The sequence below is a fragment of the Heterodontus francisci genome, chromosome 6 (genome assembly GCF_036365525.1).
Source record: "Heterodontus francisci isolate sHetFra1 chromosome 6, sHetFra1.hap1, whole genome shotgun sequence".
Classification (NCBI taxonomy): Eukaryota; Metazoa; Chordata; class Chondrichthyes; order Heterodontiformes; family Heterodontidae; genus Heterodontus; species Heterodontus francisci.
In genome coordinates, this window is record NC_090376.1 from 83,995,344 (window position 1) to 84,010,589 (window position 15,246).

Here is a 15,246-nt window from a genome sequence, read left to right on the forward strand (position 1 = left end):
CTTCAGAAACTCGATGGCCTGCCCAATGGTTGGCCTGCTGAGCAGGTGGCATTAGTTCTTTCGCCTCCGTGCCTCTGTTTGGGGCTTTCATAGAGGTGTCAATAGCCATCTCTTCAAGGGATTTCCCCTGGATCCATCCACACACTTTGGGGGATCAAGTAAAGGAGCAAGGCAGCCTGGACTGATGGAAGATGAAAGAGTCATGGCAGCCACAAGAGAAGTGAACGCACACATAGAGGAAGCTATTGTTGTGGTTGCGGACTAGTTGGACATTAAAGAATTGGAAGCGCTTCCTGTTGGTGGATCTCACTGGCTGGTCACTGGGTGCCTTGATGGCCACATGGGCACAAGTGATGATGCCCAGTACCTGGGGAAATCCAGCAATAGAGGCTGAACCCAATGCCCTCTGCGCCTGCACAGGCCCATCAGTGTACTCTCCAGCCCTCCTGAAAATGACGTCCGTGACCTGCCTGATGTCCTGATGAGCTGCCGACTGCGAGATGCCACCTAGGTCCACAGCTGATCCCTGGAATGACCCAGTTGCATAGAAATTCAGGACAACTGTGACCTTAACAGCTGCGGGTGGGGACTGCCATGGGGGCTGTGATGCCTCAGGTCATTGTGGTTCAGAGCACACAGGACCAAGACCATCTGCCTGGATAGACACAGCCTCCTACGGCACTGGTGCTCTGTCATTTGCAGGTAACTGACTCTTGGGCTGTGCACCCAATATCTTGGGTAGCACCTTTCTCACCTTGAAGCCCCCACTGTGCTAATATGGCCTTCTGCTGTCCAGGAGGTAGCATCTGCTACAGCTCATCTTGGCTGCTCTGTCCAATGTCAGAGTAGCCTAATCCCATCTGAACTCCCTCAGCTGGGCTTTCCCCTGCTAACCCCAGCTGCCCCTGTTCCCAGCCTTCAAAAATTGCTCACTGCTACTGACAAGCCTGTTAATGAGCTCTTTAGTGAACTCAACAGGCAATTAACTGGAGGCAAGCACCCGACCCATTCCCTCGTTGACAACTTTCTTTTAAAAATGGCGTCACATTCCAGAGGCAGCGGGTCCCAGTGCCGATCTCTGTGAATACGATCTTCAAATCATGCTCGCCTCCGTACCCACACTCAGCAGGCTTTGAAACCTGTAGGTTTCTTGGATGGTTTCTTCCTGCTGAGATTAACATCAAATAGCACTCAAAATATTCCCCAATAATTATTAAGAGTATGTCATCCTGAAAAAGCAGTGGCAGTCACAAAACCTTGTGACAGCTTCATAAAATGTATCTGTTTGAAGTTGAGCTTGTAATGGAACTGTTCAGTTTTGTTTAAACATAGAATTTGATGCTACCATGATCACGGGGTTCAAATCTAGACCATTAGAAGATTATCCAAGATAAATACAGATAAGAGGACCATTAAGTACATCCTATCTCATCATCCAGAAGAAAACCCACAGGCTGTCCAACAATGCTGAGCTGCTCTTTTGCTCCTCCTGGTTCCACTGCAGTGCCAGAGACTATTGTCAGGTCCTGTTCAGTTCCAACCTTCCGATTGCTTTCCAACTCACTGTTGCACCTCCACCCCTCCTTTTCCAAGGGCTAACTGAGGGCTAGTGTTGCAATGGCCCTCACTGGAGCTCCTATTCACCGGCGAGCTGCCTGGTGATGCTGAGTTGGTGTCTACAGCTCGCCGGTCTTATGTAATTGAGCCGATGGCTCAATATTAGACGGGGCTATGGGTTCCATTGCTGGGATCAATCACTGCATCCGGCAGGTTGGCGCAAATCAATTTCTGGGACAGTATTTCTCCTGCTCTCAAACAGACATGGGTAGGGATAGTCATCTACAATACACAGTCTCATGATATTGATATTTTAGCGGTATATCTCGGAACACACACATTTGCTTCATTCATAAAACTGCCTTCCAGAAGCAACAACTTTTCACTCACTATAAAGTCTAAGTCTGTCAGAATTACTTTTTCCAAACCTAGTACTATTTCTCTTGGTTCTCAGTTATTAGTTTCAGATATGAGTGCAGCTTGCCTATTTTCTCATTAAAAACAAATGTAGCCTTGATTCTTCTCTTCAAAGAATAGCATACTAGAAGATTTCCTTGTCTTTCAATTGTTGTGTTAGGTTCCTGAGTATGTTTCAAACTCATTCTCTCTGCTTGGCCTGCATCATTCCAAGTACAACATGGACAGACACAGCTTCTATTTAACTGTTTTCCATGAGAGCCCACAGAGATTATCTAATCACACGAGAGCAACTCTATGATCTTTGCAAATTGTTTTGAACAAAATAAAATGTTTAGTGATTACAAATAGTTACAAATCAGACGGAAAAAATCAGAGTTTATAGGTGGTAAATCAGTCAGATTTATCTGTTGGTAAAAATGCATGAGGGCATGGACTGCATCTTTGTCTGAGGAGTTGCTAATGGAGCTGAATACAGCAATCATCAGGGAAATACCCACTTCTAACCTTATGATAGTTGGAAGGTCATTGAAGCAGCTGAAAATGGTTGGACCTAGGACACTACCCTGAGGAACTACTCCAGGAGTCCTGGGGCTGAGATGATTGGCCTCCAATAAATACAACCATCTTCCTTTGTGCTAGATATAACTCCAACCAGTAGACTTTTTCCCTCCAATTCTCATTGACTTCAATTTTACGAAGGCTCCTTGATGCCACACTCGATCAAAAGCTGGCTTGATGTCAAGGGCAGTCACTCTCTCTGGATTCAGCTCTTTTGTCCATGTACCAAAGCTGTAGTGAGGTCTGGAGCTGAGTGGTCCTGATGGAATCCAAACTGTGTATCGGTGAGCAGGTTATTGGTGAGTAAGTGTCACTTGATAGCTCTGTCGATGACACCTTCCATCACTTTCCTGATGATTTGAGAGTAGACTGATGTGGTGGTATCTTGCCTGGATGTATTTATTCTGCTTTTGTGGACAGGACATACCTGGGCAATTTTCCACATTGTCAGGTAAATGCCAGTGTTATAACTGTACTAGAACAGCTAATCTAAAGGTTCTGGGGCACAAGTCTTCAGCAGTACAACCAGGATGTTTTTAAGACCCCATTCCCTTTGCTGTATCCAGTGCCCTCAGCCATTTCCTGATATCACGTGGAGTGAATCGAAATGGTTGAACACTGACCTCTGTGATGCGGGGGACCTCAGGAGGAGGACGAGATGGAACATCCACTCGGCACTTCTGACTGAAGATGATTACAAACGCATCAGCCTTGTTTTTTGCAGTCATGTTTTGGGCTTCGCCATCATTGAGGATGGGGATGTTTATGGAGCATCCTCCTTCCATTAATTGTTTAATTGTCCACCACCATTCGCAACTAGCTGTGGCAAGTCTGCAGAGCTTTGATCCGATCAGTTGGTTGTGGGATCGCTTAGCTCTATCTATAGCATGCTGCTTCCACTGTTTAGCATGCTTGTAGTATTTTTTTAGATTAGATTAGAGATACAGCTTTGAAACAGGCCCTTCGGCCCACCGAGTCTGTGCCGACCATCAACCACCCATTTATACTAATTCTACATTCCTACCAAACATCCCCACCTGCCCCTGTATTTCCCTACCACCTACCTATACTAGTGACAATTTATAATGGCCAATTTACCTACCAACCTGCAAGTCTTTTGGCTTGTGGGAGGAAACCGGAGCACCCGGAGAAAACCCACGCAGACACAGGGAGAACTTGCAAACTCCACACAGGCAGTACCCAGAATCGAACCCGGGTCCCTGGAGCTGTGAGGCTGCGGTGCTAACCACTGCGCCACTGTGTCGCCCTATTGTTTTGTAACTTTAGGTGTGCCTGGTGCTGCTCCTGGCATGCTCTTCCACACTCATTGAACCAGGGTTAGTCCCCTGGCTTGATGGTAATGGTAGAGTGGGGGTTATGCTGTGCCATGAGGATACAGATTGTTGTGGAATACAATTCTACTTCTGCTGATGGCCCACAATGCCTCACGGATGTCCAGTATTATGTTGCTAGATTTGTTCTAAATCTATCCCATTTCGCATGGTGGTAGAGCCACACACCACAATAGAGTATGTCCTCAGTGTAAAGACAGCACTTTGTTTCCTCAAACATTGGTCAAGAGTAGTGCTACTGAGCTGCTCCTGGTGATGGACATAGAACTCCCCCACCGAAAGTACATTCTGTACCCTTGCTACCCTCAGTGTTTCTTCCAGTTGGTGTTCAATGTGGAGGAGTACTGATTTATTAGCTCCGGGACAGCGGTAGTTGGTAATCAGTGGAGCTTTTCTTGCCCATGTTTGAATTGATGCACAGTTAATGTTGAGGACTCCCCGGGCCTAATTGTATACCACTGTGCTGCCAACACTGGTGGGTCGTCCTGCCGGTGGCACAATTTTGGCACAAGTCCCCAGATGTTAATGAGGATTTTGCAGGATTGTCTGTGCTGGGTGTGTCTTTGTTGTGTTTGAATCCAGTGGCTAGATCGAGTGGTTTGCCGGGTTTTATTCTTATTATAGTTTTTAGTAGCTATTTTGATACAAGTCAGTGGCTTGCTTCACCATTTCCGAAGGCAGTTAAGAGCCAACTACAGAGAGACCTGGGGGTTTATGGGCACATATCTTCGAAGGTGGCAGGACAACTTGTTACAGATGTTAAAAAAAAGCCTTGGCTTTATCAATAGAGACATAAACTACAAAAACAAGGCAAATCACTGGTTAGGCCTCAGTTACAGTATTATATCCAATTCTGGATAACACAGGCTGTCAAATCCTAGGAGAGGCTGTAGAGGAGATGTCCTTGAATGGTAACAGGGATGAGGGATTATAGTTAATTGGATAGACTGGAGAAACTGGAGTTGTTCTCCTTGGAGCAGAGAAGGTTAAGGGGAGATTTAATAAAGATGTTCAAAATCATGAGGGGTTTTGATAGAGTATATAAGGAGAAACTGGTAAGATGTTTCCCCTGGTTGGGGAGTCTAGAACCAGGGGACACAATTTCAAAATAAGGGGGAAGCCACTTAGGACAGAGCTGAGGAGAAATTTCTTTACTCAGAGAGTTGTGAGTCTTTGGAATTCTGTACCCCAGAGGGCTGTGGAAGCTCAGTCATTGAGTATGTTTAAAGCAGAGATTGACAGATTTCTAAATACAAATGATATGAGGATAGTGTGGGAAAAAGGCATTGACGTGGAAGATCAGCCATGATCATATTGAATGGTGGGGCAGGCTCAATGGGCTGAATGGCCTATTCCTGTTCCTATGTTCCTATTAACCAGAGGACACAGATTTAAGATAATTGTCTAAAAGCCCGAGGAGAGATGAGAATTTTTTTACACAGCAAGTTGTTACAAGCTGGAATGCATTGCCTGAGAGGGTGGTGGAAGTGGATTTAATAGTAACTTGCAAAGGGAACTGAGATGTATACAATATAGATGGTGGTAAAACGAATCACTGTATGGGAACATTGAATTTGTGTTGCATCCAATGCATAGTAAAATAGTCATGGCTGTAATTCTGAATATGTGTTTGAAAATTGCCGAAGCTCTTCTCATCTTTTTATCAGTTCACTTTAAGATGGAACATCTGATGAGTGAAACAGTAAAGATGATGGAAAATCCTTCAAACTATTTAATTCATCCTGTTATTTAGGTCTTTGGACCCAACCCAGACCAAAGGTTTAAAAAAACTCTTCTAAAATTTTCATCATCCTCGTTTGCTTGTAGATATGGCTGCAGATTGATTTGAATTGTGTTATTAATGAGACCATTGAGTGAATGATATAGACGTTTAAGAAATAATCACAGTCTGAGGTATCTTGTTCAACAAAACAAAATGCAGTACAGTAATAGAGTACAGTCATTATATTATTTACATATTGATGCTTTCCCATCAGTCCCTAGGAACCTTACAGCATAAAGTTGCCCAAAATTAGCTCAAAATATTCGTGCTTTACAAAGAAAAAGTTTTTATCATATACTTCATTTTCCATTGTTCTGTTCAGAATATGCATTTAGATTGGATGAAGGTGTTGGTCTTCCAAAAATACCTGTTCATCCAATAGGCTATAAAGATGCAGAGGAGATACTGCGGTAAGTTCTCTAAAAATGCTTATACTTTTGTGTAAACTGAATTCAAATTCACAAAGCACCATAGTAGGATTTGGATTCACTTTCTCTCAGTTATTATGCAGGCCTGCTCAACTACTAGTCCATTAACATAACCACTATACTACCACACACATATGCCATTTAGAAATTTCTTAGCTCTCTCTTCCTTTTAGCAAAAAACGCAATGCATTTAATTCCTGAAAAATACTTGCACAATTTAAATCTGTACTCTACTCCATAATTTCTCATACACTTGTAGATATTGGTGATCAAGTACTGCATCAAAAACAAAGGATACAACAGGATTGCCATCTCAAGGAATATTCCAAAACCACAGATATGCTCCTTTGTTTTGTACTTTTTCTTAATTTTGTTATGCTCGGGATGAGAAATTTACAGAATTTTGTTCTGCAGACACATAATAAAAAACGTAAATTTGAAAAGCATTACAGTATCTTAACCAACACATACTTGCGGTGTACAAATTGCTGCATTTCTCTACATTACATAGTGACTATACTTCACATGTGGCTGTGAAATGCTTTAGGATGCCTGAGATCATGAAAGATGTCATATAAATGCAAGGGAGGGTAACTAAAGCCAGAGACCCCTGAATGATGAAGAAGTTAGAGTAGGATGAAGCAGAATAAGGGGCATATGACAGATGTCAGCTTGGTAATGCAAGGGAGAGTCAGGCTGAATATAAAAGCACAGAGGAGAAGTGATGAAGGAAATAAGAGGGGCAAAGAGACAGTACGGGAATAAATTGGCAGCTAACATTAAAAAAAATCCAAAGGTCTTCTGAAGGCATATTAATAGTAAAAGGGTTGTCAGAGGAGCAGTGAGCTGACTGGGACCAAAATGCAAATCTATCTGTGGAGGCAGTAAGCATATCTCAGGGTAATAAATGAATACTTGCATCAATGTTTACCAAGGAAAAGGACTTTGCCAAAGCTGCGGTAACCAACAAGGTGTTGGAATTCTGGATGACATAACAGTAGATGAAGAGGAAATACTAGAAAGACAAGTAGTACTTAAAGTGGTTAAGTCACCCAGTCTGGATGGCGTGCATCCTTGGTTGTTGAGGGAAGTAAAGTTAGGAACTGCGGAGGTGCTGGCCACAATCTTCCAATTCACCTTAAATACAGAGGTGGTGCCAGAGGGCTGGAGGATTGCAAATGTTACACCCTTGTTCAATAAAGGGGAGAAAGATAAACCAGGCAATTACAGGTCAGTCAGTTTAACGTTGGTGATGAAGAAGCTTTTAGGAACAATAATTTGGATAACAATTAAAAGCAATTTGGACAAGCGTGGACTGATGAGAGTCAGCACAGATCTGCTAAAGGCATATCATTGTTTGACTAACTTGATTGAGTCTTTTGATGAGGTAACAGAGAGGGTGAATGCGGGCAATGCAGTTGATGTGTATTTGGACTTTCAAAAGGTATTTGATAACGTACCACACAGTAGGCTTGTTAGCAAAATTGAAGCCCACGGGATTAAAAGGGGATGGTTAGAAAATTGACAGTGATAGAAAACATAGAGTTGTGGGGCATGGCTGTATTTCAGATTGGTGGCAGGTATATAGTGCCGTTCCCCAGGAGCATTGCGGTTTTTGAGATACACTAATCACTTGAACTTGGGGGTACAGGGCATAATTTTGAAATTTGCAGATGATAAAATATTTGGAAGTATAGGAAACAGTGAAGAAGATAATATAGATTACAATAGAACATAGGCTGGTGGAATGGGTTGACATATGGCAGATGAAATTCAACATAGAAAAGTATAAGGTAATACATTTTGGTAGGAAGAATGAGTTGAGGAAAAACAATGGTAATAAAGGAGGTGTAAGAACAGAGAGATCTGGGACCGAATTTTCATTTGAGTTCAGGATCAGATCGGAGGCGGTTGGGTCGACAATTTGGCGCTATCAGCCATCGTGCTGGTTCCCCGCCATGATCCCAATCCCGAGCCATTTTCAAAGAGGCCTGATCGGGGTCGGATCAGCTGCCCATAGGCAAGTGGCAGGTAGCCAATTATCTGTAAAATAACTTAATTAAGGGGCCAATCAAGGCCACGTTACTGCGCCAACTGGGATTTCCAGTTGGGCAACCCACAGGGCAACATGGCGGGTAGCCAGGGGCTAGGGCTGCGATTGTTCACGCGAGGGACACCACCCCACCCGCACCTGTAATGGCTGCTGGGCCACAGCTCCAGCCGCTGGCCGTCCTCTGGAGGTGTTGCCCCTCCAGGATCATGCCCAGGTGGCGGTGGTCATTTTAAAATAAAATAAAAAATAACTAGCTTTCTCCCTCTTTCCAGATCAGCAGCTCCCACCTCGGCCGGTGGGGCTGCCGATCACTGAGTGCTGGAGGCCCTACCATTGGCCATCCAGCATCGGGAGCCCACCCACCGTCCCTGATTGGATAGCGAGCCTGCTCCCTGGCCTTTAATTGGCTCCCCATTTCAAAATAGCCGTGAGCATGTTTGTAACACGCTGTGTGGGGCTGGGACCCTGAACTAGCCCCCATGTTGGGTTCTTGAGCCCTGAATGGAAATTCAGCTCCTGGAGGTGTTTGTGCACTAGTCTTTGAAAGTGGCAGGACAGGTTAACAAAGCAGTTTATAAATCAAATGGGATCCTTGACTTTAAAAATAGAGGCATAGAGTACAAAAGGCAGGAGGTTCTGTTAAAACCTATATAAAATGCTAGTCCAGCCCCAGCTGGGGTAGTGTGTCCAATTCATGGCACCACACTTTACAAAGGACATGAAAGCTTTGGAGAGGGTACAGAAGAGATTTACTAGAATGGTTCCAGGGAATAGAGATTGCAGTTATTTGGATAAACAGGAGAAGCTAAGATTGTTCTCCTTAGAGCTGAAAAGGCTAGGAGGAGTTTAGATAGAGGTATTTAGAATTAAGAGTTTAGAAAGAGTAAATAAAAAGAAACAGTCTCCAATGGCTGAAGGATTGAAAATAAAAAGACACAGGTTTTAGCTGATTAGCAAAAGAACCAGAGGCAACATGAGAATAAATTTCTTTTGCCCAATGGGTGGTTAAGATTTGGAATGCACTGCCTGATAGGGGGACTGGATACAGATTCAATAGTAGCCTTTAAAAGGGAATTGGATAAATACTCGAAGGAGAAAAAATTGCAGAGGTTTGGCGAAAGAACTGGGGAGTGGGACTAACTGAATTGCTCTCCTAAAGAGCTGGCAAAGACTCGATAGGCTGAATGGCCTCCTTCTATGCTGTACACACAGTGGCACTGGACTTGCTTTAGCCCATGAAATAGTTGCAAAATAAGTTGATTCTTATTTTCTTTTAATGTAATTGCTCACTGTTTTCAACAGTAACATGGGAGGAATTTCAGCCCCCAGCGAATGGAAAGGACAACTGAATGTTTCTTACAACATTGGACCTGGCTTCAAGGACAGTTATTCCTCACGGTAAGTCTATCTGGGGTTTTTCGGAGGCATCAGAAGTTGAACCATTGGGCTGAAGCTGGGGTGGGGGGTGACCCCGCTTTGGTAGGCGGTGGGACCCAGGGGCACATTTTACGGGCAACTAGCTGCTAGTGGGGCTACCCATCCAATTAAGGACAGCAACCTGGCCCCGAGCTGCCGGCACAATCAGGGGACTGGAAGCTCAGCAGAGCCACTGGGAGTGGAGGTCACTGCTGGGGCTGCACCTGTGGAATGAGGGTGCACTGATGGACATGCATCCTCAAAGAGAGTGAAGTGGGGTCTGACAGGCCCCAGCGAGGATGATGTAGAGTGGTCGCTGAGGGCCGGCAACGCCAATGCCGGGGGTTGGCATTGCCACTGGTGAACACGTCTGTGGATCACAGAGTGCCCAAAAAGGAGGGCCCCCACCATGAGGCCCCTGGGAAGCTTCCAAAGTTTAAGTGTCAGTCTCCCTACGTGGGGGAGGGCCCCCTCACTGCTGGTAAAATGCCAGTGGAGGTGGGAAGTAGCCATTAATTGGCCACTTATGTGGCTCAATTTGGCTCCAGGTGGGCAGGCCATCTGCCACCTTTCCCGTCACTGGCAAAATGGCATGGCAGCTGGAAGGCATTGGCCATGCCACCCGATGCCTTCCCTCATCAGTTTGTCAGCCTTGCAGCCTCTGAGCCCATCCCCGAAGGCCCCATAAAATTCAGGCCTCTGTGTCAGTGGTGGATAAGAGCAAACTGCAGTGTTCCTGCATATTTTACATTATTGACACCATCCTGTCTTGCCTTCTCTTAATATAGTCTATTCCATTGTATTGAATGCATGTTTGTGTCTGCCATATCGTGGAACCCAAATCAGATTGCCATACTAAATAATAATATTGATATTTTCAACATAAAAGTATTAAGAACACAACCAGAAATTATTCATTTGCATGCCCTATCTCACCTTGGGGTGGTGAAACGAATTGTAGCTCTGTATCACCAAACCAAGAGATGATCAGTTAACTTATCCAACAATCATCGTGGATAGCCCTTCTAATGAAATCATAGCTAGAGCATCTCCAGCAATGGCTTCTGTTCCAACCTCACACTGTTATCCTTATCATAGAATCATAGAATGGTTACAGCACAAAAGGAGGCCATTTGGCCCTTTGTATCTGTGCCAGCTCTCTGCAAGAGCAACTCACCTAGTCCCTTTTCCCTGGCTTTTCCCCATAGCCCTGCAAGTTTTTTCTCTTCAGATAATTATCAAGTTCCCTTTTGAAGGCCTCGATTGAATCAGCCTCCACCACACTCTTAGGCAGTGCATTCTAGATCCTAACCACTTGCTGCATAAAAATGTATTTCCTCATGCCGCTGTTGCTTCTTTTGCCGACCACCTTAAATCGGTGTCCTCCGGTTCTGGATTCTTCCACCAATAGGAATGGTTCCTCCCTATCTACACTGACCAGATCCCTCATGATTTTGAACACCTTTATCAAATCTCCTCTTAATCTTTTCTCCAAGAAGAACAAACCCAGCTTCTCCAACCTATCCACGTAACTGAAGTTTTTCATCCCTGGAACCATTCTCGTGAATCTTTTCTGCAGCCTCTCTAATGCCTTAACATCCTTCTAAAAGTGTGGTGCCCAGAACTGGACACAGTACTCCAGTTGAGGCCAAACCGGTGTTTTGTACAGGTTTATCTTAGCTTGCTTGTTGTTGTACTCTATGCCTCTGTTTATAAAGCCCAGGATCCCATATGCTTTATTAACTGCTTTCTCAACCTGCTCTGCAACCTTCAATAATTTGTGCACATATACCCTCTGCTCCTGCACCCACTTTAGAATTGTACCCTTGAATTTATATTGCCTCTACTCATTTTTCCTACCAAAATGAATCACTTCACACTTTTCATCAGGCACTTGTCTGCCTATTCCACCAGCGTGTCTATATCCTCTTGAAGTTTAGCACTATCCTCCTCACAGTTTATAATATTTCCAAGTTTTCTGTCATTCGCAAATTTTGAAATTGTGTCCTTTACACCAAAATCTAGGTCATTAATATATATCGAGAAAAGCAGGGGTCCCTGGGGAACTCCACTATATATCTTCCCCTGGTCTGAAAAACACCATTCACAACTACTCTCTCTTTCCTATCACTCAGCCAATTTCGTATCCATGCTGCTACTGTCCCACTAATTCCATGGGCTCTAATTTTGCTAACAAGCCTATTATGTGGTACTTTATCAAATGCCTTTTGGAAATCCATGTACACCACAACAACTGCTTTACCCTCATCAACCCTCTCTGTTACCTCATCCAAAAACTCAAGCAAGTTAGTTAAACACGATTTGCCCTTAACAATTCCGAACTGGCTTTCCTTCATTATTCCACATTTGTCGAAGTGGCTATCAATTTTGTTCTGAATTAGCGATTCTAAAAGCTTTCCCACCACCAAGGTTAAACTGACTGGCCTGCAGTTACTGGGCTTGTCCATACACTCTTTTTTGAACAAGGGTGTAACATTTGCAATTCTCCAGACCTCTGGCACTACACCTGTATATAAGGAGGATTGGAAGATTATGGCCAGTGCCTCTGCAATTTCCACCCTTCCCTAAGTATCCTTGGATGCAGCTCATCCAGTCCTGATGACTTATCAACGTTAAATACAGCTAGCCTATCTGATACCTCCTCTTTATCAATTTTTAGACCATCCAGTGTATAAACCACTTCTTTTTCACCATGACTTTGGCAGCAGCATCTTCCTTGGAAATGCATTTAGTACCTCAGCTATGCCCTCTGCCTCCATATGTAAATCTCCTTTTAGGTCCCTAATCAGCCCCACTCCTCCTTTTACCACCGTTTTACTATTTATGTGTCTATAGAAGACTTTTAGATTCCCTTTTATGTTAGCCGCAAGTCTCTTCTCATACTCTCTCTTTGCTTCTCTTATTTGTTTTTTCATATCCCCTCTAACCCTTCTATATTCAGCCTGGTTCACAATTGTATTATCCACCTCACATCTGTCATATGCACCCATTTTCTACTTCATCTTACTTTCTATCCCTTTTGTAATCCAGGGAGCTGTGGGTCTGTTTGCCCTACCTTTCCCCCTCGTGGAAATGTACCCTGACTATACCCTAGCTATCTCCTCTTTAAAAACACTCCATTGTTCAGTTACAGTTTTGCTTTCCAATCTTTGATTCCAATTTACTTGTGTCAGATCCATTCTCACTCCATTGAAGTTGGCCCTCCCCCAATTAATTATCTTTAGTTTGGATTGCTCCTTGTCCTTTTCCATAGCAAACCTAAACCTTATGATGCTATGGCCACTGTCCCCTAAATATTCCCCTACTGTCACTTGATTCATTTGACCCATCTCATTCCCCAGAGCCAGATGCAGCAATGCCTCCTTCCTTGTTGGACTGGAAACATACTAACAAAGAACAAAGAACAGTACAGCACAAGAACAGGCCATTTGGCCCTCCAAGCCTGCGCCGATCTTGATGCCTGCCTAAACTAACACCTTCTGCACTTCCGGGGCCCATATCCCTCTATTCCCTTCCTATTCATGTATTTGTCAAGATGTCTCTTAAACGTCGCTATCGTATCTGCTTCCACCACCTCCCCTGGCAGCAAGTTCCAGGCACTCACCACCCTCTGTGTAAAGAACTTGCCTCGCACATCCCCTCTAAACTTTGCCCCTCGCACCTTAAACCAATGTCCCCTAGTAACTGACTCTTCCACCCTGGGAAAAAACTTCTGACCATCCACTCTGTCCATGCCGCTCATAACTTTGTAAACCTCTATCATGTTGCCCCTCCACCTCCGTTGTTCCAGTGAAAACAATCTGAGTTTTTCTAACCTCTCCTTATAGCTAATGCCCTCCAGACCAGGCAACATCCTGGTAAACCTCTTCTGTACCCTCTCCAAAGCCTCCATGTCCTTCTGGTAGTATGGCGACCAGAATTGCACGCAATATTCTAAGTGTGGCCTAACTAAGGTTCTGTACAGCTGCAACATGACTTGCCAATTTTTATACTCTATGCCCCGACCGATGAAGGCAAGCATGCCATATGCCTTCTTGACTACCTTATCCACCTGCGTTTCCACTTTCAGTGACCTGTGGACCTGTACGCCCAGATCTCTCTGCCTGTCAATACTCCTAAGGGTTCTGCCATTTACTGTACACCTCCCACCTGCATTAGACCTTCCAAAATGCATTCCCTCACATTTGTCCGGATTAAACTCCATCTGCCATTTCTCCGCCCAAGTCTCCAACCGATCTATATCCTGCTGTATCCTTTGACAATCCTCATCATTATCCGCAACTCCACCAACCCTTGTGTCGTCCGCAAACTTACTGATCAGACCAGATACATTTTCCTCCAAATCATTTATATATACTACAAAGAGCAAAGGTCCCAGCACTGATCCCTGCGGAACACCACTAGTCACATTCCTCCATTCAGAAATACACCCATCCACTGCTACCCTCTGTCTTCTATGACCGAGCCAGTTCTGTATCATTCTTGCCAGCTCACCTCTGATCCCATGTGACTTCACCTTTTGTACCAGTCTGCCATGAGGGACCTTGTCAAAGGCTTTACTGAAGTCCATATAGATAACATCCACTGCCCTTCCTTCATCAATCATCTTCGTCACTTCCTCAAAAAAAACTGATGTAGAAAATTCTCCCGAACACACTCTCGTAACTCTTGCCCCTCTCTGCCTTTTACACTATTATTATTCCAGTCTATATTAGGATAATTAAAGTTCTCCACTATTACAACTCCATAATTCTTGCACCTCTCTGTATTTTCTTTGCAAATTTATTCCTCTATATCCTTCCCATTAGTTGGCGGCTTATAGAATACCCCTAGCAATATAATAATACCTCTATTGTTCCTTAACTCTAACCAAATAGGTTCTGTCCTTGATCCCTCTAGGCCATGTCTCTCCAACGCTGTAATGTTCTTCTTAATTAATACATCTATCCCTCCTCCTTTCCTTCCTTCCTTATCTTTCCTGAACACCTTGTATCCAGGAACATTTAGTATCCAGTCCTGCCCTTTTTTGAACCAGGTCTCGGTTATCGCCATAGCATCATATTTGCTTGTGGCTATCTGTGCCTGCAGCTAACCAACCTTATTTACCACACTCCGTGCATTTACATATGTACACAGTAAACCTTATTACATTCCCTCTTATGTTGACTCCACCTGATGCCTCACTATTTTCCACTATAGTGCTATCTATCTCTCCCAATTCTCAGTGCACCTTTCTAAATTTACCTCCTTGTTCCCACCTCCTGCCAAGTTAGTTTAAACCTTCCCCAACAGCACTAGCAAATTGCACCACAAGGATATTCTTCCTTGCTCTGTTCAGATGCAACCTGACTGGCCTGTACAGGTCCCATATCCCCAAGAACCGTTCCCAATGGCCTAGGGATCTGAAGCCCGCCCTCCCTCCTGCACCATCTCTCTAGCCATGCATTCATCCACTGTATCCTCTAATTTCTATACTCACTTGAAAGTGGTACTGGGAGTACTCTGGAACAAAGAACAAAGAAAATTACAGCACAGGAACAGGCCCTTCGGCCCTCCAAGCCTACGCCGATCCAAATCCTCTATCTAAACCTGGAGATTACTACCCTTGAGGTTCTGCTTGCTAGTTTAGTTCCTCGCTCCCTATACTCTGCCTGCAGG

At 44.2% G+C, this 15,246-nt stretch overlaps 1 protein-coding gene across 2 annotated transcripts in view; it reads left to right on the plus strand.

The window, feature by feature from the left end:
• Positions 1-15,246, plus strand: part of naalad2 (N-acetylated alpha-linked acidic dipeptidase 2) — a 204,216-nt gene that overhangs the window by 105,897 nt on the left and 83,073 nt on the right. For both annotated transcript variants that reach the window (XM_068033980.1, XM_068033981.1), the window contains 2 exons: positions 5,993-6,080; positions 9,454-9,549. In XM_068033980.1, the coding sequence (XP_067890081.1) occupies positions 5,993-6,080; positions 9,454-9,549 (184 nt within the window). The remainder of the gene's footprint in view (positions 1-5,992; positions 6,081-9,453; positions 9,550-15,246) is intronic.